At 34.4% G+C, this 25010-nt stretch overlaps 2 protein-coding genes across 3 annotated transcripts; one reads left to right on the plus strand and one right to left on the minus strand.

Annotated features, from left to right (window-relative positions):
- Window positions 1-369: 369 nt before the first annotated feature.
- Window positions 370-8977, minus strand: LOC105339647 (tektin-like protein 1). 2 transcript variants are annotated; one of them, XM_011445284.4, is made up of 7 exons: window positions 8466-8977; window positions 3458-3562; window positions 2902-3079; window positions 1869-2068; window positions 1500-1595; window positions 1237-1350; window positions 370-838 (listed from the first exon to the last, which is right to left on the minus strand). In XM_011445284.4, the coding sequence occupies exons 1-7, from the start codon at window positions 8838-8840 to the stop codon at window positions 653-655; spliced, it is 1254 nt and encodes a 417-aa protein (XP_011443586.3). In that variant the 5' UTR covers window positions 8841-8977; the 3' UTR covers window positions 370-652. The 2 variants fall into 2 exon arrangements, with proteins under 2 accessions (XP_011443586.3, XP_011443585.3); XM_011445283.4 differs by having other exon boundaries at window positions 2878-3079.
- A 399-nt stretch (window positions 8978-9376) lies between these two features.
- Window positions 9377-24584, plus strand: LOC105339648 (nucleolar and coiled-body phosphoprotein 1). Its single transcript, XM_066077366.1, has 3 exons — window positions 9377-12079; window positions 21399-21636; window positions 23748-24584. The coding sequence occupies exons 1-3, from the start codon at window positions 9518-9520 to the stop codon at window positions 23939-23941; spliced, it is 2994 nt and encodes a 997-aa protein (XP_065933438.1). The 5' UTR covers window positions 9377-9517; the 3' UTR covers window positions 23942-24584.
- Window positions 24585-25010: the final 426 nt, after the last annotated feature.

The following is a 25010-nucleotide window of genomic DNA, read 5'->3' on the forward strand; positions in this document are numbered from 1 at the left end:
TCACAGACCTGATGTAGCCTTTAGCTCTCTGGTACTCAGTACCGAGATTGAGCAAAAATTGCATAAATATAATACTGTATCAAAATACTTCGTTAAAAGACATATCCTAAATTATAATTGAAAATTTATCACCAAGGTAAAAGAAAAACATTTATTAAAAAAAAAGTAGAGAGGGAGAGAACCCACTAAATGCTCAGCATTGAACAATTGAGGATGCTGTTGTTTCTTCTCAACAAAGTCTCAAAACATGAGAAGATCTACGGCAGATATATTCTATGAAAATCTACCTGGGATACACATGCCAAAATAAAGCAGCTTCACAAGTGTTACATATAATACTGATTTCTAATTGGCTTTTTGCTACAAGCAAACATGATCACTATGTATAAATACAAATTTACTTAAATTAACATTAACAAACATGTTTAAAACAACAAAAGCACTGGCATTTTCACAACTTGTGCTTGCTTTTTTAGATCACATAAGCTAGGCAGACAATATCAATAATTTTTTTTAAAGTCAAAGGTGCACATGATCAAAATCAATTTCAGTGTAAATACTGAAATAAAAAGTAATTTGCATGAAGATTGCTGAAAAAACATTAAGATGCCAAAGTTCTTCAAAAGATTCATGATCACACAAAGTCCAATTGTTAGAATGCTTCTCCCAGAGTCCATCTGTGGTCAGACTTTCTACGACGGAGCCGAATAATACTGCTGTCGACAGAAGAGGCGAGGCCTTTTCCTTTGATGTCATTCCTGAGGCGGAGCTGAGACAACTTGAGGAGCCCGATGTTACGGCTGGTAGCAGACAGTGACTGAAGCAGACCATCTCCACTCTGCCAAAACGAGGTTAGAAAAGGTCAAAAGATTTCATTGGTTTGCAAAAATTGTTCATTAACTTTTAAACTAATGCAAACCATTTAAATTTGTGAGGTCCATTTTTTTTTTCATTGGCTGTTTTGTGCATAAGCATGTTATTTCCTAGATTTACTTCAATGTTTCATAATTTGTTAATGAAATTTCTGTCCAAGAATGCCCATGAAATCCACAAAAATTGAGCCATTGCAAATTTTAATGATTCCACAGTATTTACCATAGGTATTTGTGTTGATGATGCATATGGTATGGAATTCTCATAGATTGTATACCTTATCAGAATCTGTTCAGTTTAAATCATTCTCTAAGGGACATCATCTTTGAATAATTTTTTCTCTCAAAATTTTACAACCCCTACCCTGATAATTTCCTGGGCCTCTGGCAGCTGAGTTCCTGGGTGTCTCTGGAACACTTTGACCATTGGACGATCCAAACGCTCACGTGTTGCAATATCAGAATAAGCAACTGGACCCTATATCAGATAAAAAAAGTGTAAAAAATATGCTAATTTTTGCATTTAAAAGAAATCCATATGGGTATTTTTCTCCCTCCATATTAAAGAAGAATTTATAATGTTGACTGCTTTAAAATATTAGTTTGAATGAAACTACCAGTATTTACCATTGTGTATCCTCTAGCTTTGTCGGTGGCATCGTACCATCTCTGTGCACGGTGGATACCATGACGATTCTCTCCCAAGCCAACCCCAAGGTGTTGCTAGAATACGAAATAATGTCATGATAAATCTGATATACACAGAAAATATTTACAATATTACAGATTATGGATATGCAGATAATTTACTTTCTTTTTTTATACAAGATTTCTTTCTTTATGAAGCTTTATTGGAGATAGTTCACTATCAACACATTATTGCCATTTGCCATCATAATTTTGAATGACTATTCTACATCTATGAGTTTTACTGATTCAGTTCAGTGATGGTCTAAGGTATGTATATGTTTATTTTTTTAAATATCCATCTCTGACCTTGAGGGTGATGGTTTCGGCCACTTTCTGTGTGATTCCGTCATTGACAGATTTGTGAGCAGCTTTCTGGAGTTTCTCCGTTCTATCTATGGCATCCTTCAACTCTCGCCTCAGGTATGCAGATCTGGCTCTTGCCTCCTCAGCATCCACCAAAGCTTGGTCAGCTTCAGGGGTGTATGGACCCAGGGGGTCGGGCTGACCTGTATCAATGCAAGGTCAACAATATATGACTTGTTCTCCTAAGGAGATAGCAAGTTTTTAGATTAAAAAATGTTAAGGTTAAAAGGTTTCTTTTTATATTAAGTAAGAAGAGTCCAAAAAGGTGAATATATCATGCTACTATATATGTCTATAAGTTAAATATTAATTTCATTATTAGAATAGAATTACTGAAGAGAGCGAAGTTCTTATTGTTAAATCTATAGAGGGTTTATATATATATATATTTAAAAAGTTATTTTAAATACATCATTAATTATCAAAAGTATTTTATATTTCAGTTGAAAACATGCATATGACTGAAGAAACATTGGTTAGAGTACGCTGAGATGAACCAGGCATTAACAGTTAGTTGATTGTGCATCACGACAATCAAGAAATTAGTGTAGAGCAATAAAGACTGCAGAAAATTCTGTCAAGGTTAGTGGTTAATATCAAAATAGATTAGAGTGTATACAATGTTAGAGAATGGTTACAATCATGTGGATGGAACATTTTATATTTGATCTAATGAACTGATGTGAAGGAAGAATTCCAGACAAAGCCAAGGCAGATCAACTGCCCACTGAGAGAAAAGGCAATTCTTAGACACCCCCACCCCAAAAAGTATAAAATATTGGGATAAAAATCATATAACCCAATCAAAAAACAAACAATTTATGTACTAATAGGACTTTTTTTACCCCAAATTTGTTTTACGATAATTTTCCTTCAATACATCGAAGAAATGCCAGTGTACACAGATTCACATCATCCAACATCTAACGACTTTATCAAAGATTTTATTTACCTAGGGACATGAATCCTAGTTTACCTGACATGTCTTGTAACCTAGACAGCCGACCATCCATTGAGGTACGGCTTCGCCCCACCCCAATGGGGGCGCTCTGACTGCCGGCGTTAGCAGCTGAGAGGGCGTGGTTCAAGAGGTCCATCACTCGGGATCGCTCATTCAGAACGTTAAAGAGCCGACGTCTGGCTGCATCTAGGACCTATAACAAAAACATCATTCTTTGCATTTAAAATCAAATGTTGATTGGATGTAAATTGGTACTGGAATTGCTTTTTATATTAAATACATTTTTGTTTAACTTTGTCTTTTGTTTCAAAATTTTTGAAGGATACATGCATATGTGTGAAAAAAACCACTACGCATTTTTTTTATTATATATAGTCAAATTATTTAAATAATGCTTATATCTATAAATTATCTTTCTTTCCTTATGGAGACTTTGCCTTAAAATTTGTCTCTTATTAATATCTCTTGTTAAATAAAATGTTGATAAACAAATTAAAGAATGCTGAATGTTTTTTTTCCTCTGATTTTGTTGTTTGGGGATGCAGTACTATGAGGACTGGCGAGGACTGACCTGCAGCTGTTGTTGGACGGAGCGCAGCTGGGCTTCCAGGGCTTTCTTACAGTTCAACAGATGGGCCCGCTCAGCGTTCAGCAAGTCGTCAGCACCATCATGCTCCTGTAAAACAAGAGATTCACCTTGTCAGAGATAATATAATGACACACCTCAATGGAAGGAAACAAAGCTATGTTAGTGTAACTGAATCATTCTAGCAAATTTCACTTTGAAATCTACAAAAGCTGAAAATTGTTTAGTCATTATTCAGATATATAAGATAAAGATAAAACCTATGTATGATTTGATGAAGACTATCATTAGAGTATCTTTCAAAGGAGAGTGTGATGATGAAATACTTCCAGTGTTCAATTATTTGAATTTCTTATCTCTCTTTGGTTCAATGGAGCTTATCTGAACAATTGTGTCAGTATCCCAACTTGAAAAGCCAAGCCTACATGCTTGATTATTTATTTACCAGTTTCTTAAAAACTTTAATGTAAAAATTGTAGAGTATTTATTACCAATAAGTAAATTGAATAAACCTATATACAATTACTGTTTGTTGGATGTCACTCAGGCCTCATTCGTTGGAGCTTATCAATTGTTTGTGTGATTACTGAGGCATGGCTCTGTTTTTAAAACATTGTATACAACACACAATTTATGAAGACTTGGCAGCAAAATGCAAGCTTCTAGAATTGTTGAGCATATTATGGTTACTTATATACTCTTGGTTTACAACTGTTTTTATGAACTTGGCTATTGATTAACCAGGCACGGGCAACCAGTATGTAAAGCTATAAACACACGAAAACATATACTGAAATTTCGTGAATAATTGAGTCACGACCTTCTACCATATAAGCTAAATAAATGTTTAATGCCACATTACCCTGGATCAATAGTAAAAGCAAACACAGAGTTTTGTCTCTACCCCTTTATAGCTAAATCAATACACTGCTTCAAAGGTAAAGAGTAAATTCTCTATAGATGCAATTACCAAAGAATTTGCAAATATACACTGTACTTTTTACTTGTTGTGTGTTAAGACTTCCATATATATTTATATCACAATATATGCATGAACAAACTTTTATGAAGGCTGTGATAGAAATTATTTTCATAGCACTGACCATCCTAGAACATGTATATAGCATTAATTTGACAAATTTTAACATCAAGCTAGGTGATTGCATCTTAATCATCTAAATTCTCTATAGATTTACATGCATCGTAAGGCCAGAGAGATATTTTAAACATGATATTCCAGCCTATTATAAATGTAAGACTCTAAAGTGTGATGGTCTGCGCTAAAGTCTGATTGCCAGCCACACCAAAGTCTGCATGATGCTGTCTGAATATGTATGTTACATCACATCATTGTGACGTCATTGCTAAAATCATTGCCATCTTCAAAATCAACAGCCAAACATGGATAATTGAGATAAAGATGAGTGGTAAAATTTAACAGTGACAGTTTGGGAAGGTCTTTGCAGCAGACAACCTTTGCCTTAGGCATGTCAAATGCAGTATGGTCCAACCATCGTAGTTTGTCGCAGACCATCGGACTTTGGCGTGACAATCAGACTTTAGAGTCCCACAGCACTCTGGAGTTCTACATATATTTCATTTACTGGTATTTCTCAATAGAAAAAGTCCTTTTTTTACAAAGGCATACATCAACCAACCACTGTTAATATTATTGTTTCTATAACTGAAATGAACAGAATTTTTTTTTATCTGAAATAATCTGCATTAAAAATAAAGGTTGAGTACATTAAAATAATAATAAGTTTTTTTTAACTCTTATTTTTAATATTTAAGATGCCAAAGTCTTTGATTAGTCTACATTTAACCAAAAGGTGTCAGGTAGTTATATTTTTCAATACATGTATTCAGTAAATATTATGTTTTATTATAAAATGATATCATTATAATAAGAGCAAGAGCATATATTGGCTCATTCCCTCACTCCAACAATTCATTTTTTGAACATTTCTTTTGTACAAATATTTACATTATGAAAGCTGATTATGGTGGTTTCGACTTTCCTTCTAAATTTACTGCACTTCTTGAATAAATAAAACCTGTATATTTATTTATACTTCAAACCTTTTTACCCCCATTGTAGCTCGTTTAAAAATTTTTTGAATGAACTTTGTTTCAGAGGTTCTTGGCATACGTCCATATCAATTTCACACATGGAAACAGTAACTGTTGAGTTTTTGAAGAAATGAATACATTCTTTCTGACCCGTTTCTGACCTCTGGAAAGGCTTATGTCAAATCATAATGTGATATTTTAATTGCTTATGTGAATACATGTATTTTCATTGTATGGTATCTAGATCAGTTTTTACTTTAAAAAAAACCAACATAAATATCTGCAACATTTGTTGAAATTTTAGAGTACTTTTTTTTAATTTGTGAGTTTCTATGATAGTATTTTTAATTAAAGATAAATAAGATTCATTTAATTTAAGCATTAAATTATCTATATCAATAATCTCCATTAAAACACACGTTTATCTTGTTAAGAGTTTTAATTAGTTACTAGGAGGCTTGATCTAGATGTTCTTTTAACAAACACAAAGATTTAAATTCTCAGGATCGTGTTGTCTGGAGTGTTTGACAACAGATTTTGCTGTTGAACAGTGTTAATAGCCACAACAAAAGGAATCTAATCTGTTTGAAGATTTCTGATATTTACACAAACACAAATGTACATATATCTCCCTGGACTAGATTGATTTTTATTCAAAGTTGATCGATCAAAACTCAATATAGTCCATTGAAATTTGAAGCTATACCACTGTCAGATGCTCAGATCTTTATCGGGATACATAAAAAAAATTTAAACAAAAAATTAAATAAAGAAAAGAAATAAAAAATAGTATAGTGAGCTTTTAAATAAATTTTGAAGGTGTTCATGAGTATAGGTATTAGGCCCTTACTATTTATATGTGTACCTAGCCTTAACTTCTGCTAAAATGTTAGCTAGAGTAAATTCTAATATAATAATTGATTTCTGACTAGGATTTTAAAGCAATATGAGCTGCAATTTTCATGATGAAATTTTTTTCACGAAAATGTTATTTTCTACAAAAATATTATGGTTTTAAAAATGTTTTTCGCCAAATTTTTTAGAAAAGGGCCGTTATTTTTAAGAGCCTTAATTGGAGCAAAATTGAATTATTGTCGCCCTGTACAAAAATTGATATGCTATATGTTCCTTAGAAGAGATATTTTTCCTCAATTAAATGATTTTTTCCAACCTTATTTATCATAGAAGTTTAAGTTACATGTACATGCAGACTTAGCATACTAGCAGGTTTTTATAGCAAAATAAAATTCTAAAAAATACAGCTCATATTGCTTTAAACAACAACAATGAACTTTTATCTTGACATTGCTAAAAAAAATCAATAGAACATTTCTGTTTTATTTTGAATAATGCTACTTTGTTGAAATGTTTAATCAATAAAGTTGTTTGTCCAATATTAATTTCTAAAAATATGGATAATAGATGACTTTTGAAAAGGATATATAAGGAACATTTTAAATCAATGAGGAAACAGCTGAAAAATAATGGATTAATAGTTTATATGGATCCATCAAACCATCAACCCCCTCCCCTATTCCCTCTCTCTTTTGTCCAATACTAAAAATACCTTCTGTCCTAATTTCAAACCAGATTTTAATTTGGCAACATGCATGCAGGTAGATACATTATAGTACTTGGTTCAGTAATAACAATATGAATTACATGTACTGTTTATATGAAGAGTCAAGAGTGGACTGAAGACTTAAACTCTGACAGGTAGCATTGCTAGGGAAGGAGGAGGATTTGATTTGGAAAGGATATAAAAATTAATCAATAAATGAATCATTTTTAAACATAGATTTCTGGAGTCTGTGGCAGTATCACACATATTTTATGATATGTTAAATTTTATCCTTAGACCTTGAAAGATTTAAGCTTTAACATGAATACATGTATTTCGATGTAAATTTAGTTGCATGTATTTATTTGCAATTCATAATTTTCATAAATCGTTATGTCAGATTAATTAGAATTAAGATAATTTTTTTTTATTTATGAGACATTTGCGTACAATTAAAAATGGGTTATGGAAAGTACTTAATTAAGACTGATGCATGATCTATTGAAAAATTAGCTTTTTGTAATTTCTGTATAAGAGTTGAATGGAAACAATTTTTGTACTAGACAGTATAATTCTGACATTGATATTGTCATAATGGTACATGTACTTCTTTTCAAAACTGTTTTAAGGGGTCATAAATATTTTAAAACTTTAATTATTGCAAAATTGCAAAAATTTGCCTTATGCAAATACTTTCAGGCATACAGTTTATAGTGTGATAAAGTCTAGAACATGTTGTTTCTTTGAAGTTTTGTGCAAACATCTTGTTGTAAATTTTATGGTATGTTATTGACTGTGGATAAGGAACAACATTGTTAAGTCATTTACCTATTTATTTATGTTGTCATAATGACAAAACTGGAGATTTATTGACTTAACAAGAGTCATTGCAATGCAGAAAGGTACTACAAAAATTAAGATTTTAAAACATGATGTAATGAATGATGTATCAAAATTAGCAAGAAAAGGGGGTTTTGGAAGAGGTTTGGTGTTCAAAATGCCAGCACACTATTATCAAAAATTCTATGCATGATCGAAATGCTTTGGGTCGCCATAATAGCTAATAGATTTTAGTAGTTTACTTCAAATTGAATTATAAACTTTTAAATAATTGTGTCGTTATGACCCACTGTTAACTACCTAGGTAGGGAATAAAAGACTGACACAGTTTATAATAGAAGAAAGGTGGATCTTTCTCTCCTATTTAAAAACAAACTACTGTGGACCCAAATTACTTCTTAACAGAGTTTATAGAGGTATTACAATTTATTCTTATTACCACGTAAAGAAATCTCCAGATATTCACACCTTGTGACAAAACAGCATCCTAGCTATATAACACACTCTGTGCAACCTTACCCTTTCTCTGGACGGTCTGGAGACTCTTATTTCTTGGCTGTCTTTATTCAGAGCAATATCTTTTCTTGTGTGTTCCAGAGCCTTCTCCAAAGCCTCCTTTCCTCTGTTGAGAGCTTTTATTTCTTCGTTTGTGTCTAGTAAACTTTCACGAAGTTTAGCTACAATAACCCTGACTTCTCTTGTGTATCTGTGAATCTCGTCATTACTTAGCTGTGCAACTGTGTCTCTTAGGTGAGGAAGGGGATCCAGTGATCTTCCAACATCACAACTTTTATCACTCTTCTGAACTATTGTTTGTGATAGTTTAATTCCTTTGAGTGTTGAATTTCTCCATGATTCGGGTCCAATCGTGGTGGCAGCCTTATTTCCCAACATGTTAAAGATGTTCAATGTTCAAACTTGCTATATAAGCCGCCTTCCGTTCGGCGTAATTGTGTATTCACTACTAGTTTAATTAATGCAGGCCTTGGTAATACACATTTGGCGTCTTCTTCCACTTGACGTTGCTCTTGGAAACGCTATTAACTTCCGCCCAAAGAATCACTTCCGCTGAAGACTAGACTGGACTCTCATTGGACAAAATTTTAACGTACAAAATATTAGAAAATTATCCTCTCTTGAAACATAAGTTTTTGATAAAATTGCAAAATATATTTTAAGCATACTTCAAAACTGTATCTATATTTGATAACTTTAAGTAGCGTAAAAATGTCGGGTTAGCAACCATGTTGGTTTGTGTGCTGTGTAGTTTTCGCTTTCGATTTCAATAAAATTTCTTATCATAATATTTTTTAAAATTCTTAAAACTGCAAATTACATTGGTTTTGTAAATAAAGAAAACATTCGCAAACACTAAGTTTTTTAAAGTAATTTTATTTATCTGAATAAAAAAATATTCGCTGTCGGTTGGCTCGCACTTGCTTTACTGTGACGTCACCGGTCTGATATTTGCGGAGAACAGAGGTGTATCCGGAAAAGAGGAATCCACACAACAACACAACCAATGGTACATACTCTGTTGATGTTATGTTTTCCTGACACGTGTTTGTGAGATGGCTTCAGTCGGTCAATGGAAGCCGAATCCAATTCCTACCAAGTTTTACTTAGATCGAGAGGAAACTGACAGTAATCAAATCAATTCTGACATTCCACCCACGAGTAGAGACGGTTTCTCATTCACTCGTTCTCTCTCGGACGATAAGGACGGCTCTCCGGGCACACTACAATCGGACAACAGGAAGGATCTTGCCATAAGAAGCTCATCTGACAGGTTAAACGGAAATAATTGTGAGGGTTATCAGGATATAAATAAAATGGGTAAAGATACATTACAAAACTCATCTCCGGCTGATGGCCACTCAGGAAATGTAATCACAAGTCACTTAAAACATGTACAAAGTAACCCTTTCTTCTTAAACTGTGGGGTAACTCATCCTCATGGAAGAATTTTAGATGATCAACAAAAAAGGAAAACGTCATTACAAGAAGACAGGGACTCAGAAAGTGGTGCTGAATATGGTGTAAATTCGGGATTTGTGAACAAACTTAAACAGAAATTCACAACCTTGAATCAAAGAGAGGAAAGTAGTAACAGATTTCCACCAAGAAGGTTTGCAAGTGTTGAAAATTTACTCCAGTCTTCTGAAAAAATTACTTTTGAGGAGAGGACAAAACCATTTGGTTCGGCAAGGTCTAAAACAGTTGAACAGAATTCAAATTATGTTAGAAAGAAGCCTGCTTTGCCAAAACCTCCAAGACCTCCAAAGCTAGCGCCTGAGAGGAAAAGAAGTGATTCTGAAGTAGAACTCAAACATCACAAATCCTCCTATTCTGAGCATGAAGCACCAGACATCAACAAAATTGGTAGAAATGACATAATTATTATTGAACACTCTAAACCTGCCCCAATCAAGGACAAGAGTAAAGAAGAAGAAACGCCGACAAAAATGAATGGCCAAACCATCAAGGCTTTAAAAGACAAAAAAAATGATGATGATCTTCCAAAGCCAAATACTGTGTCATCCTTTCGATCTATGTTTGAAAAGAACAATTCTTCAGTGTCCAGGAAACTTCTGCCTGATGCTCCGAAGGTAACGAGTGCAAGACCAAGTAAACTCAGAGTAAATCGCAAAGAGGCAGCTGGGAGCTCTCCTCTCTCATCGCCAATAAACAAATCTCCAGATGTCAAGGAAGAGAAGCCAAAAGACGTACCAGCAGAGACGACTAAAGAAGTAGTCAGACCTAGTACAGTGAAAGAGAGGGCTCAAGAAACTCCCCGATCCCTGGACTCGCCTGTTACCAGGAAGAAAACTTATGCTGAAAAGAAATCTATCTTTGATTCAGACTTTAGCATCAAACCAGTTAAAAGAGAGGTAGGCGTTAAAAGTCACCAGCAGAGGACCAAATCGGACCCGTCTGGAATTGGTAATGAGGGTGATGCAAAAACAGAGGAGAAAATGTTAATGAAACTCAAACCTGTAAATGACAAAAACATTCTGAATGAAACGACTGCAGTTAATAAGGATGAAAAGAAGGATGAATACTTTCCAGCACGTAAAGAAATATTTGATTCTTCTCTTATAGCACCAAGCCCAAAACAGGATTCTAAGGAGAATATTATTAACTCAATCAATGATAAAAAGAAGGTAACTTCTCCAAAAGCTAAAGCATCTGAAGAGGCATTATCAGGCAGAAAACAAATCTTTGACTCCTCCCAGATTTCTTCATCTAACTCCTTAAGTTCAAGTTCAGCAAAGAAAAAAAGAGCCCCTAAACCACCAAGTTCTACTTCTGCATCTTCTGTGGAGAACAAGCCAGACATTGCGGCCATTGATGTAGTAAAAAAATCGGAAACTTCATCTATTGGCACCACTAGTGTGGTAACAAAGAAGCCAGAACCTGCGAGTATCCCTACCCCTACTCCTGAGCCGACACCTCGCACCCCCCGGGCTCAGCCCAGCAAGGTTATAACCACCTCAGAACCTTCTCCGGTTCCTTGGTTGGCGCAAGATCAATTCTCATCTAAATCAAGTAAAGTGGAGAAAACAGAAAGTGTGGTTTCATCAGGGAAAGTGAACAATTTTACTCCTATTGAAGTGTCTTCAAGTAATGATAATAAACCCACCAGAGGGTTACCCTCTGTTATAGCAAACAGACTCAATAAGAAAACCAAGAATGTTCCTGATAGCAAAGAAGATAATGATGTATCAAGTGATGACGATGTTCAACCAAATCTCGTTAAACCAAGTCAGTTACGAAATAGCAACTCCTTGTTCAAAGTCTCAGATAGTCCTTCTGTGCCAAATACACAAAACTCTGATAGTCCCAGTGAAACCCAAAACTCAAATACTAATGTGCCAGTCAGAAACATTGAAGATCTCATTCGAAAGAAGCGAGACAAGCCCGCTGCTTTGTTTGACTCCAGTAGCATTGTGCCCAAAGTCCAGAACGGCATTCCACCGCTGGACCTCACAGACTTGGTTACAGACCAGCAGAACCACCCCTACCAAGAGGGCTACATCCCAAGCAAGATCAAGCCCTGCAACATTGTGTTCCTGGGGTCCGGGGTTCTTCTGGAAACAAAACCACTCAAAAAGAGCAGGAGTGGTCACTCAGTAAGTGTATTCTAGGAATTACACATTCCTTTATGTTTTTAATGAGATTGTTACAGTTACGAGATCAAGTTGAAAGGAAAATCTATACGCAAGAAGTACATGTACATTAGTTTTTGGTTTTGCCTGTACTCATATTATCACAATCATTGCAAAGGAGAAAGTGTAGACAACTGTTTAAGCACGTTTGAACTCATCTTTAAAGTAAGAGTATTTTTTAACACATTCCAGTGTGAAAAACTCTTATATGGTATAGATAAGAGATTGGTATGTTGTAGATATAAGAGGATTCTAGACTTCCTTGTTTGTTGTCAGACATCCTCAGAGAGAGCTTAATAAGTACTAGGGAAGTTAGGATATTGGATTCAACCTTATTTATAGATAGAAAGTCAAGATGTTAGTTTACAACCTTAAACATGTATACACATATAGAATTCAAGATATATACGACAGACAAGTTCTTGTCTGTGTATTTACAGAAGGTCAAGATACTAGAATTACCCTATAATTAATAAGAAATTCAAGAAATTGGATTTTGACCTTATACATGTATATTACTCCTTAGATATTAAGTAGAGATAGATGCACCAGATGTAGTATTTCTACGTGTGTATATTTTTGTTTTACTTGCATCCTTTACACAAACATGTATTTACTGTATTTCTTGATAATTAGATCAGGTGCTTCATTAATTAACCAGCATTGATTCTGACCCTGTAGCCAGGTACTAGACCAAGAAATAATTCAGGTCATAAAAGTCAATGCGTAACTATGGACTAAACCTGTATAATGGTTACCATAGATATTCATTTGGACATAAAGTATGCATGTTGTCATAACTGCAAATGAGCTGGATGTGTATTGACATTTCAGAAGTATGTACCTCCTGTGGTGATAGTGAATGTACACACAATCTATAAACAAACTCTGCACCAGGAACGTGTTAACTATGACCTCATGTGAATAGTTTTGGGGCTAGAGATATAGTTTTTATCTGCAGTAGGTTATCAAATAATAACATAGGACAACTACTCTCTATAGCCATCGAGAGTGTTTGTTCAGCACAAACTTCAATGCTGCCAACTATTAATACATTGGTTTTGCACACAATTTGTTTTTGAAATTCGTATTTATAATGACATTTGGTATCATGTAACAAGTATGAAAAATTTAGAATTAGAAATTACGTCTTCATTAGCCTCACTTTGCGGTGTATTTTGAACCCCACCCCATATAATTAGAGCGACCTGCCACCAGCTGGTAGTCTGAGTATGTACAATGAGCGGATGTGGTGATGTCTATGAAAGGAAATAGGTATAGACGCCCTTGATGTCTCTTTGGTTTTTAAGAGTACAATAACAAGTAGTCTCTATTTATATAACTTGATGTAATGTCATTGGTCAGTGTTCACACTGTTCCCTTCGCCAGGTGCTTTCGACCATTTGTGAGTCTGTATTAAAGTCCACTCGGAGAAATTAGACTCCATACTTGTACTATTTTGTTTGTTTATCTATAATTGGTTTGGTCAATTTGTGATTGATTATGCTGTTTCTTAACTTTCTTTTTATATTATTTTTTTGTTTGTCTATTTCAATGTGATTTGGTTAATTTTTTATCGTTAATGCTGTTTCTCTGTATGAAGATATTTGTGCCATCTCTAATGGTTTCCATACATCAGAGAAATCTAGATCATTGATATCAGTCACTCTTCATTGGTAGTCACGAATCACATGAAATATGGATATGAAAAAAATGCAATCATTCTAGATGGTCACAAGAGACTAGGAGAATTGAGTCAATGTTGTAGAGAACATTATAGCAAAAGATGATGGAACGATTGCATTAGGGTGTCGCTTTTAAATGATATTGCTTCAGCAAGGAAAGTGCTTCAGCAGGGAAATGCTGTGTGATCACATTGTGTGTGAAGATGCTTTGGGGATGGAATGGGTTTACTCAAATCTCAACGGCATATTCATTGCTAGGATTTGGAATGTCCTTCTCTTGTGCTTATGTCACAAACATTCATAATCTGTTGTAAAAATTCAGGCCACTAATACTCGGGTCAGTATTGTGGAATTAATTGTCAATGGCTTGTAGACGTCCAGGCAGTGATGTCTTTATTATTCCTCATGACAGGGGTACACACTTTTTTGTAGCTGTGTCCAGAACCTCCATAGATAAAGCACACACAGAAACATGATGAAATCTATTAGGAGGCTAATTTTATGATGAAGTGATATCATTATACAAGTGTTACAGAAAGGTAATTAATAACCAGACCTTGGAAAAGGTTTGCCAATCAGGTCTTTTGTTAGGCCCAGGTTATAACAAGGGGACGTATAAAAGGAAGACCGAACCTGACATACCTATGTGAATTTGTTGTTTGATGAGCTTTTGTGTTGTACATAACAGACAGCAATACGTGTACAACATGGTGTGTATTGTCAGTGATAAGAGCTCTGGGAAAAAATGTGCATTCACATCAAATTTCAGTATTTAAATATTTTAGATATAAAGAATAACAAACACACCCTCAAACAATATTTCAAGATGAAAGGATTCATAGAAAATTAAATGGTTGGAAAATATCCCCATTGTACTGGTTATCCCTAGCTTAAATTCCTGTAATATTTGCAGTATTTGGTGTGATAGTAAATCAAGGTGTTTGAGGTCACTCCACTTCATAATGACCGATGTAAGGTAGACAGACCTGGTATATGTAAAGCCTTATCTATTTATCAACTTATCCCAGCCTCAGTTTATTGTCCATAAAGTGACTGCATTTAGTGTCATTGTAAAAATGGAAATCTGGATATATGTGAAATTTATCTTAAGTGAATGTTTTGATAATGCTTTGATAGTGCCCACGCCTATGAATGTTGACAAATGGAAGAAATGCACCCTGGGTATTTTTTCACCACCAAGGTCAACATATTTGTGTAGATAAAAAGCGTTTCACCTGTACAAGGCTGATGGTGCTCTCGCCTTACAGCAGCTCCCGATCATCGCAATGTTTCACCTGGGCAACCATTGTAACGTGTGACCACCAGGGGATTATGTACCTGCCAACATCAGCCAAACCTCTCTAATTGCTGGCTTCTCAGATTGAACAAAGTTTTGGCTGTTTTCCTGCAAACATCACTTTCTCTCATAGTGACATATTGCCTTTGTCAGTGCCTTGATGAAATCTTTCAAAAATATAGATTTTATTTGCCCTGCTTTGTAGAAATTGTTTTAACAAGAAAATACACTTCAATCTCATTATGAAAAGCAAATTGTTACAGATGTTTTCTAATTGTTGGACTGAAATCATGTTGTATTATAATGTAAGACTTGTGCAGTGTGTCCCTAAAATGAGAATCAATTTCATGACTCATCTCTTTGTGTACAATTCTGTATGGTTTTGTCGGAGAGAAAAGTACAATGTCTTGTGAAATGCTGACAAAAGAAACATGGTCTGATCACTTGAAATTCTTTCCCCGTAATGCTTTTAAATTGTAAAATTATTTACTAGCTTCTTTAGAGTTTAAAAACCAAGAAACTTTTAAGTTTCTTAATCTTTCAAATTATTCATGGGGCTAAAAAGAGTTAAAATGAAAACCTAAACATGGCTTTTGAAAGCCTAGAGGACGGGCTTTACCCCTGGTGTTATTTCGTGTGACAATATTTGTAGATTAAGACATAGCAGATATATGTTAACAGTCTATCACCTTCCATTAATGAAGACGTATTGCCACAGGCTAAGCTAGTGACAGGCCCACTGAACACTTAGTCTCGCACCGCACTGACCAAAATATCGTTGTACTTTCAAAGAAAAAAACATATCAGCTGTTCCATAATTAATGAAGAAACCTTGTCTTGTCATCAGAGGTGCACACTGTCACAGAGAGATGAACTAGAGGAAAGCCTGCCTTTGTCTAGACCAAATATGTCCTCTTGGTGTATTGGTGCAATCAAATCAAAACAGATTTCCTCTCTGTTTGTGATTTAGAAGATAACAGAAATAAGAAAAGAGAGCTTGAGTTTATAGATAGTTTGATTCATTAATATTTTATTGCACTTGATCCCATCTCAATTTACATGTAAAACTTTGCATAATTTTTTAAAGGTCTTTTAAAAGAACACCTTTTAGTTGCCTCCTCTTTTAGAATTAACATCTCTCATGTGTATGTATATATGAATAAATTTTTTATTGAAGACTTTTAAACCGTTTACAGGTAAAAATAAGTTGGAACCTATTGATATGCTCGTCTGATCACGACTTACATCAGTTGATTAGTCATTAGAGGCGTTCATCTCGTTTACATAAAGGATAGACTTGGAAAACATTTAAAACAACAGCGCAGCCCCATTGTTTGATTAGGGGATATTTATGTTGTTTATTTGACGGTTTAAGAAAAAACCAGATGACTCTTGATCCTGTTCATTAGCTATAGAAAACCAGACTCCATTTAGTAACCTTTGTCCTGTATATATATTTAATGGAATTCTGATATTATAGGATGGATTATTAATTTATCATATATACTCATCAAATGAATTCCCTTACACAGGATATTAACAATTAAAAAAAAAAATTAGTTCATCTACATGTGCTTGGTAGTTTGATGATTAATTTAGCAAATCATGTGAACAACACGGCGAAAAAATGACAGTTTGCAAATTATCACCACTAAAACTCTGCTAGAATCATAAATATAGTGAAAGGGTGTCTGAAGGTGTGATCGACTAAAGGAAATAAAGATCAAATCAAATGTATTAAACACGTATCTGACCTCTAGAATCTAAACACACTTAATTTAAAAGACATGGTCATCTAAAGTAAATAATCTATTTTATACTTACTCCATTTGCCTCATTTAATTTATTTCCTGTTTTTAATATTTAATATAAATTTCCTCAAATCTTAATTATCATGGTCCATGTATAGCATATATATATTTAATTATATATTATATTTAGTTTTGTTTTGCCTCTGATGAGACAGATTAGCTGTGGAATATGACTTTGCATGCATTATAGGAGACCCTGAAAGCTTGTACTTTGCAAATTAATTGCCATTATTATTAGATACTGAAGTATTCAGATTTACTTTTCAGAAAATAAAGTTTTAACTGCTCTTTGAAGAACCATCCTTACCCCTTTTTCAAAAGAAAATAAGGGTTGTTTTGGGGATTAAGCCCAATATAAAGTCACCTTTTTAACATACATATTTTTTCTACCTCCTGACTTTCAAACTAAAATGTCTGTAGCATCGTCTGGTTGCTAGTCCCCAATCATTACAAAAGGTGTTATGGGATCTGGGGCTATTACTTGGAGATGGGTAAAGGTAGCAATTTGGATGAGGTCTACTGTGTAACTCAACATAAACAAAGCTATCCTGATGATAGGCGCTGACATAATATGCAAACTTGTCTTATTCGCCTATCGGACCAGAATTCCTCGGTGAACAGCTCCAGAAAAGTGACTCAGGAAGTTTACTTTTCTTTGCTTTATTTTTCGTTTTGCGGCCTTCCCCCCATTTACGTCGAGCACTTGCAGTGACAACAGGAGACACGTTAAGATAATGATAGAACCTTTGCTGTGAACTCTCTGGGCCGAACAACTCCATTTCTACGTGTGATAATGCCACAGGCAGATGACAATCACTCTGTTCTGTAGTGCTCTTTGTGTGATGACTGACAATTGGTGACGCTTCAAGTTACCTGGATTTAATTAATTTACAAAAAGGAATAATTAAATAACATAATTAATTAATCTGACGAAAGTTATTGGGAAGCAAACAATAACAGTGTGTAAAAATAAAAACCTAATAGACAATGAACTGTTTGCTTCAAGCAGTTGTGAGGAAAATTTCAATATTGGAAAAAGGATTTTGAAATCTTCATGCCAAAGACATTTCCCTCAGCTATCATGATGTCGTCCCTAGAGTATGAGGATCCTTACCGGCGGGGATGTACCCTGATTTGGGACTCGGGGAGATTCTTGTCAAACAGTCAGAGGAATGGCGGCAAACGAAAAGTCTATCTCATCGAAGGAAACTTCCTACAAAAAAGTCGAGTGTTGTCCAAAATTAAATATTTTGAATCCAAAGACACTGTCAAGATGATCTCTAAGACCACCAGAAAGGTATCAGTCATTGCTTTCAGAATCCCATCTCTTTGTGAAAAATAAGTGTTTGAATTACCAATAGCTTAATGTTTTTGTTTTGAAGACCAGTAATGAAGGTTTGTTGTGTAGAATATTTTGCTGTAATGTTGTCTTGCAAGTTATTTCTCTTGTAAATTGTAGACTACATGGGTCCTAGACTAAGATATCAATTGGTTCTTTATTACAAATTTACAAAAACGTAAAGACTGGAGGGCTGTATTGGGGCTATATCAGATTTTTATTGGAAACATAAATGTGAGAACGATCTGTATTTTGTTGAAATAAAATGGAGAACGAATGTGATGACCCGCAGGCTACCCGAGATCAACAAAGTGTTTTAAAAATTCCTCACTATTGTTAATAGGAGTTAATAAGCAATTTCTCTGTCGGAGGTGGCCCATTATAATTGATGTCATTATTTCGGGTAACGTCTCAATCTCCAAGCCATTCACACTGCCCAGCTCTCTAGATCAGATGGTAGCTTGATTTTGTTTTTATTTTGGGAATATGTTTCATATTAATATTCTATTTTTGTACAGTGGTGAATATTCTTTAAAATGAAAATTCATTATTGGTGTAAATATTTCGACTTTTGATAGGTATCAATATACATTTTAATTTATTACCAAGAACTGAGTGTTCACCCTTTCTTTATAACATACTTGTACTTGGGGTATATATTGATTTAGTCTGTTTTATCAAGTTTTTTATGGCAACCAAAGCTTGTAAATCTTTTCTTTTTCTGTTTTTTAAATGGAGCTGCAGGGTGCTTTTTTCCCGGAACTGTATGTTTACATTTCTCTTATCAGTTGCAAGTTATGCTGTCTAATGCAGTTAAATAAAGAAAGAAAAATCGATTGTTAAAGAACAAGGAAGAAATTTGAAAAAACATTGATGGGTTATAAGTTGATGACTTGTCACAAATGATAAAATTAAAAAAGCCAATCACCTCGCAATCTATTTTTGACCTGGAAGTGTGTGAAAAAAAAAGACACGTTTGAGTAATCGATGTGAAGAGAAGCACTGACAGTCTATGAATATATATTGATGCACGGCAACCACATGGTTACCACAGCGACAGGAACAAAAGATGGATGTCACCACATACTGACACTGGTCTAAGCCTCTTCCTGGAATCTTTTTCTACAGTGCATCAATGTTAAGAATCCAAAAAGTAAAACACCAATGTACCTGTATTTTACACATATTCCCATTGATAGGTGTTTATGAGTATGCTTTTTTTAAATGTAGGGATTTTGAAAATGTAATAAACATGTTATTTTTGAACTAGAAAGGTGCAGAAATAATTTGAAACAATGTACAACTGAGCATGTATCAAAGTCACCTCTCATTAATATACTTTCTAAAAATCTACATTATGGAAATGCTGCTGTCAGCAATTGTTGCTTCTTTTTGTTTTGAAACTCTGGTTCCTGAAAATCTACGTTATGGAGATGCCATTGTCAGATTATCAAGTTTTTTGTTTTGGAAATCATTTGAAATGAAATATCAGAAAGTATAATAGACCAGCCAAATTAAGGACCAAGCTCGGTGGGAGAATGAAAACACAGGAGGTTCTTGTCACTGTCTTCTTGTTTCATAATAATTTCTTTCTACATATAAAAGAGGGATGGAGGAAATGTAATCCAGTTACAAGTTATAAATAACATAAGTAATTTGCGGCCACAATGATGATCCAGCTGATAGAATGAAACAGCATAAACTATAGAGACGGAATATTAGTCGGTGGAGTAGTGTGTCCCTCTCATAGTAAATGGATCACAGCCATGGTCTATTGACCAAGAATAAAGCACAGAAAAGAAACAACTTTCTTAGATAGAGTCTCCAAAAAATAGCTACGTGTATCATCTTTGCACATATTTCGTAAAAAAAAAAAAAAAAAAAACCTAAAGAGTTTGCAATTTTTCCTCTCTGGCCATTAAGTATATGTATAGTGTCTGGACTTTGAGTCAAGGGGTCACATGCCATACTTAATTAAGGAAATCACAATCAAACATGTTAACTTGTACACATATATAAAGCATTGTATCTGTATTAAACTAGAGTACTGCAGAGTGGTACATTTGAATTTTTTGCTAGATAGTTAATAACTATAGTCAGGAAGAGGAAAACAGTGCTGTGTGGTATTTCACTATAATCAGATGAAATGCTGGGAGATTTCCTCATCATTTGTGAAAGAAGAAGCACTGATGTACGATTGATAGAGTTTTTTGGAGGATTTTGTGTGTTTGTTTGTCTGAATGTCATCCTCAAACTGCAAACCCAAGTCTTCACAGGTACTTGTTGGTCATTGATTCAATTGAATTCAACATATTTCATTGTATAAAACATATACAAAAGGATCAGTTTTGTACTTGATTCAAATCTACATAGAGATAGTTGTTGCTCAACTGCATGATGAGCAGATAGTTGGTGCCTTGGTGCTCAACTGCTTGATGAGCAAACTTGATATTAATGTGGTTTATGGTTTACAGACAGAAGAGAATTTTTGTTGGTACATGTATTGAGTTTACCATAAGCTTTCGTGAAGAGAAAAATTGGTAAAATGTAGTTCATATGCTGGAACCTTCAGCTTCACAAATATGAAGAAATGGGAAATATGTTTTTGTGTCATTAGTCAACATGTAGCTTGTGGTTTAGTTTTGGAAAAACAAGAAATTGTGGTTTGAGAATACACTTGAGAATTTCTTTTTAAAAGCGATCTACATTAGGTTACTTCTCATACATGTAGGGAAATATAAATAGACATAAGAATGTCTCCACCTTACTAACTTGACTCTTGGGGATATTTTGCGTAAACGACATTTACCGGTTAATTTATTGTAAAGTTTTTTATACATACATAAATGAGAATATTGAGACTTACCAAGAGCAGACACAAGTATGTTGAGGTTCATTATGAACAGTCATGACAAAATAGGTTTATCATAAATAGACATATATAATTGAGGTAAATAATGAGCATATAAAATAGATATAGAGATCTGCGGCAAGAGCAGCCATTAAAATATTTGAGGCTGTATGCGGACTAATGAGAATGTCAAGAATCTTCCTTGAGCAAATGTGAGAATATTGAGGTTAACCGTGAGCAGACATGAGAATATCGAGAATTGTTTTGAAATGACATTACATTATGGTGATACTTTTTCAGCTTCGCATCCAGTTTGATGACAAAGCAGTATCCACTCATGAATATCAGTCGGAGACCTCGGCACTGGCGCAGTATCTGGAGGAAAATCCTCACGAAAAAGACGTAGTGGAGAAAGAGCAGGCGGACATCGAGCAGACGTCCATCAGTCTAGATCTGGAAAACTCCGAATCCAGCGACGATGTTGTGGAAACCCCAAGAGACACAGTAGCCATGAAATCCAACACTGCCATTGGAGCAGGTACGTCAGTCGTCAGTAAGGATGTGTATCATAAGGGGAAAGAGTATCACGACACGTTATTATATAAGGAAAATACATATCAATTATCATGATGTATCAAGTTCTTATACTATTTTCAACTATGACTTTTTCTTCCATTATATGTTTTGATTTTTATCGGAAAAAAGTAATATTCGAACAAATTTTTCACATATCTCATTCCTCTGGTCTTTAATACTTTTTAACTTAACGAAGATTAAAGCAAATCAAAGATATTTCTTTAACACGAACACTGGGTTGTTGTTTACCAATAGAACAATACATGTACTGGCTACTAATACATTGATATATTTTTGCACCCTTATGTCGCATTCTCAAATTTTGTTCAAACATTGAGTTATATATTTGGTTTTTTTTAAAAAGATATTGACTAAAAAATATAAGTGAAAATGCACATACGAGACACCAAGAGACAAAATGGTGTACTGATTAAAAAGACGTAACCACAATCCAATACAGGAAATAATTAAGTTTCGATAGCAACTTTGTGGAGATGATGTATTAATTTATAAGATCAGGTCACACAAAAAGCCATTTATGTGAACTCAATTGTTGTAATCTTGTACGATAAAAAACCCCCAAAGGAACTGTGTTTTCATCTGATGCGCAATCTCTGACTGAGAGTGTTTGTGTCATATTGATTACAAACATTGACCTCTCTTTAAACACTACATCCATTCTCTACGAGTCTGACCTTGATTTATTCACCCTAAATCAAGACAAAGGAAATATACTTAGATCAGGACTGGCCCTTGTCTAGGTGTAATGTGAACTAAGTCACAAATTTGTTTAAATCCTATACAAATGCGTACTAACAGTCTAAGCTTGTTTTGACTTTGCGTACTGTAAAAAGAAATCCCTCAAGGGCAATTAGACTTAAAACCACCTTTTTAGAAGTGAACTTTTAATCGGAGGTCGTAATTAGGCTGTTGCTGACAGTCAGTTGATGATTCATCTTGTGTTTTTGTATGTAGGTGTACTAAAGCAGGGGATTACATCACTGCTCAGGTCACAATTAAACAATACTGCCTTATATCCGGCTAATATATTCTTCCTTTGTGCTGTTGTTTGGTGGTCTTCTGATATAGCAGTATGGTACAATTGGTTAAACAAAATGCTCAATGTTAAATTCGGACATCTTTGTCCCTCCTTTTTAACTAAAGAAAAAGTCACCTTTTTTAGTTGCTATACACTTGATAAAGTTACGTAATGTGAGTGTTCATAAGCTGTTAGCCGGGTAGAGAAAGGGAAATTTTACTGCTGTTCAAACAGAAAGAAACTTTAAAGTTTACATAAGTTTATACAACCAGTGGTTTCTGTTGCACTCCACTAGTTCATTAAATCGAGTTCCCACCACATGAAGTCTGCATCAATTTAAATCTACTGGATCTACCCAAGAGATTATTATCCATGCAAGAACAGACTAAAATTGAATACAAAATCACTGTTATCAAGTAGTTTTTATTCAATCAAAATAGAGTCTAAATTTTGTAGAGGAAGGATGTGTATCTGTAATTTCCCCACAATATTTAGGACCTTTTCAATTTTTTTTTTCATTTTATCAAAACGTGCATAATCCTTTCAAGTCTTTTCCTATTCTGGACACGTAAGGAATTTTCGTGCCCCACAGAGATTATAGATTATTGCACCTGCCGTTTGTAATCAGATTAAAGCCAGACTTGTTACTGTGAGTTTGATAATATTACTATTGCTGGTACCAGACAAGCTGTACCAAGCTCTCCGACAATGGGCCCTCTAGTTGGGCAAGGATTAGAAGTTAATGAAAGGGAAAGTGATACAAGAGATTTTGACTCATTGACAAGCATAAATCCTGAAGGTGCGTCATTAAAGCTAACTCCCCTTCCTTGTTGATTTTAATTAATGTCTTGTATTGAAGGAAACAATTAGGAACATATGAAACAAACTGCACTTCGTTTCCTCAATGTCATCTATAGAATTATGTCAACTTCACTAGTTGTAACAAGATATGTGCAGGTACATGTATCAAACATACTGTAATCTTAAATATCTGAGGTATTGTTGTTGACCTGAATATTTTCTTTCTGTAACAGGAGAGCTCAGTAACTACAAGTCCAAGATCCAGTTAGAGGAGTTTCAGTTTGGGATGTCCATGGCAGAGCCGGAGCCAAGTCTAGCCACCACTCAGGAAACAGAGGTCAATCCAGATGACCTTGACCTTTTACCTGCAGAGGATGAAAACTCTATACACTTCACTGGGACTGAAACATCAGACATGTTGTTCTGATCATCACAATCATTCCATGAGTAACCTAATTTGGGATTCACAATCCTGATTCATTACATGGTTGGGATTATTAACTTTTTTGTCTACTTTATATTCAGCCTCTTCTGTTTGAAAGAGGGACCTGAATCAATATAAAGTATAAACTAGTGTTCCTCAAAATGAATTTGCATGCATGTGCACAGATTGTGCTATTGTCTCCAGTGCATCATTGTGCTAGCTATGTGACAATTGAATGCTGATGCAACATCAGTCAGAATTGTATTACGTACCTATGACAAACTCTTCATTGAAATCATCTAGTGCTTTATGACATCCCATTATTTTGGTCTGTTTGCTTTTTTGGGGAGGTCTGAATAGTGTGTAGTCATATTGATTGCAGGACTTTGTGAATACAGGACCACAAATACCCAGAATGTGGGGAAATTAACAAAAATCTTTAGGGTAACCCTGTCACAGATGTGATGTATTGGGTAATTAACGGATTTCTGTTTGTTTTGAATGTGTATAAAAAGAACACACACAAATGTGATTCAAAACCAAAGATAGAAAAAATCATTCTAATCTCACCAAAGAATGCCCACATTCCTGTTAATTAATTATAATAAATAATCTGATTATTTAAAAGAAGCATTTCCATGGTGACTGGAAATCTAGAGCAGGTCTCTACCGATGTCATTGCTAGTTTACACGTCAAAATTAACTTAGCATTTGAACATAGTATAAATGAGAACGGCTTTATCATAGCACATTCCAAAGCTTTTTCATATGTCTAGAGAGCATGTTATTTTATATACTGGCAACATTCTTATCAGCTTAGCATTCCAAATATAATATATATATTTTTTGTTCATAATTTGTATAACTCTTTGATATAAACGATTTTTGTTATTTTTGCTCAATATGGCTCCAATGAACCTAATTTGTTGATTTTTTTTTTACATTGTAAATTTTTACATTAATTCAGAGCTTTTAAGTGATTAAGTGTGTTATACCAAATGGTCCTGAATATGGATGTGTAATTTGTGTGTTATTGATGGTCTCTATTGCTCTAACTTATATTGTAACGGAA

The sequence above is a fragment of the Magallana gigas genome, chromosome 2 (assembly GCF_963853765.1).
Source record: "Magallana gigas chromosome 2, xbMagGiga1.1, whole genome shotgun sequence".
Classification (NCBI taxonomy): Eukaryota; Metazoa; Mollusca; class Bivalvia; order Ostreida; family Ostreidae; genus Magallana; species Magallana gigas.

Coding starts and splice junctions, on each gene's coding strand:
- LOC105339647 (XM_011445283.4), bottom strand. CDS start 8,840: ATGTTGGGAAATAAGGCTGCCACCACGATTGGACCCGAATCATGGAGA. Junction 3,080..3,457: donor CCGTCCAACAACAGCTGCAG/GTCAGTCCTCGC, acceptor TTTTTGTTATAG/GTCCTAGATGCAGCCAGACG. Junction 1,351..1,499: donor AAGCTAGAGGATACACAATG/GTAAATACTGGT, acceptor TATCTGATATAG/GGTCCAGTTGCTTATTCTGA.
- LOC105339648 (XM_066077366.1), top strand. CDS start 9,518: ATGGCTTCAGTCGGTCAATGGAAGCCGAATCCAATTCCTACCAAGTTT. Junction 12,080..21,398: donor AGAGCAGGAGTGGTCACTCA/GTAAGTGTATTC, acceptor ATACTTTTTCAG/CTTCGCATCCAGTTTGATGA. Junction 21,637..23,747: donor CAACACTGCCATTGGAGCAG/GTACGTCAGTCG, acceptor TTTCTGTAACAG/GAGAGCTCAGTAACTACAAG.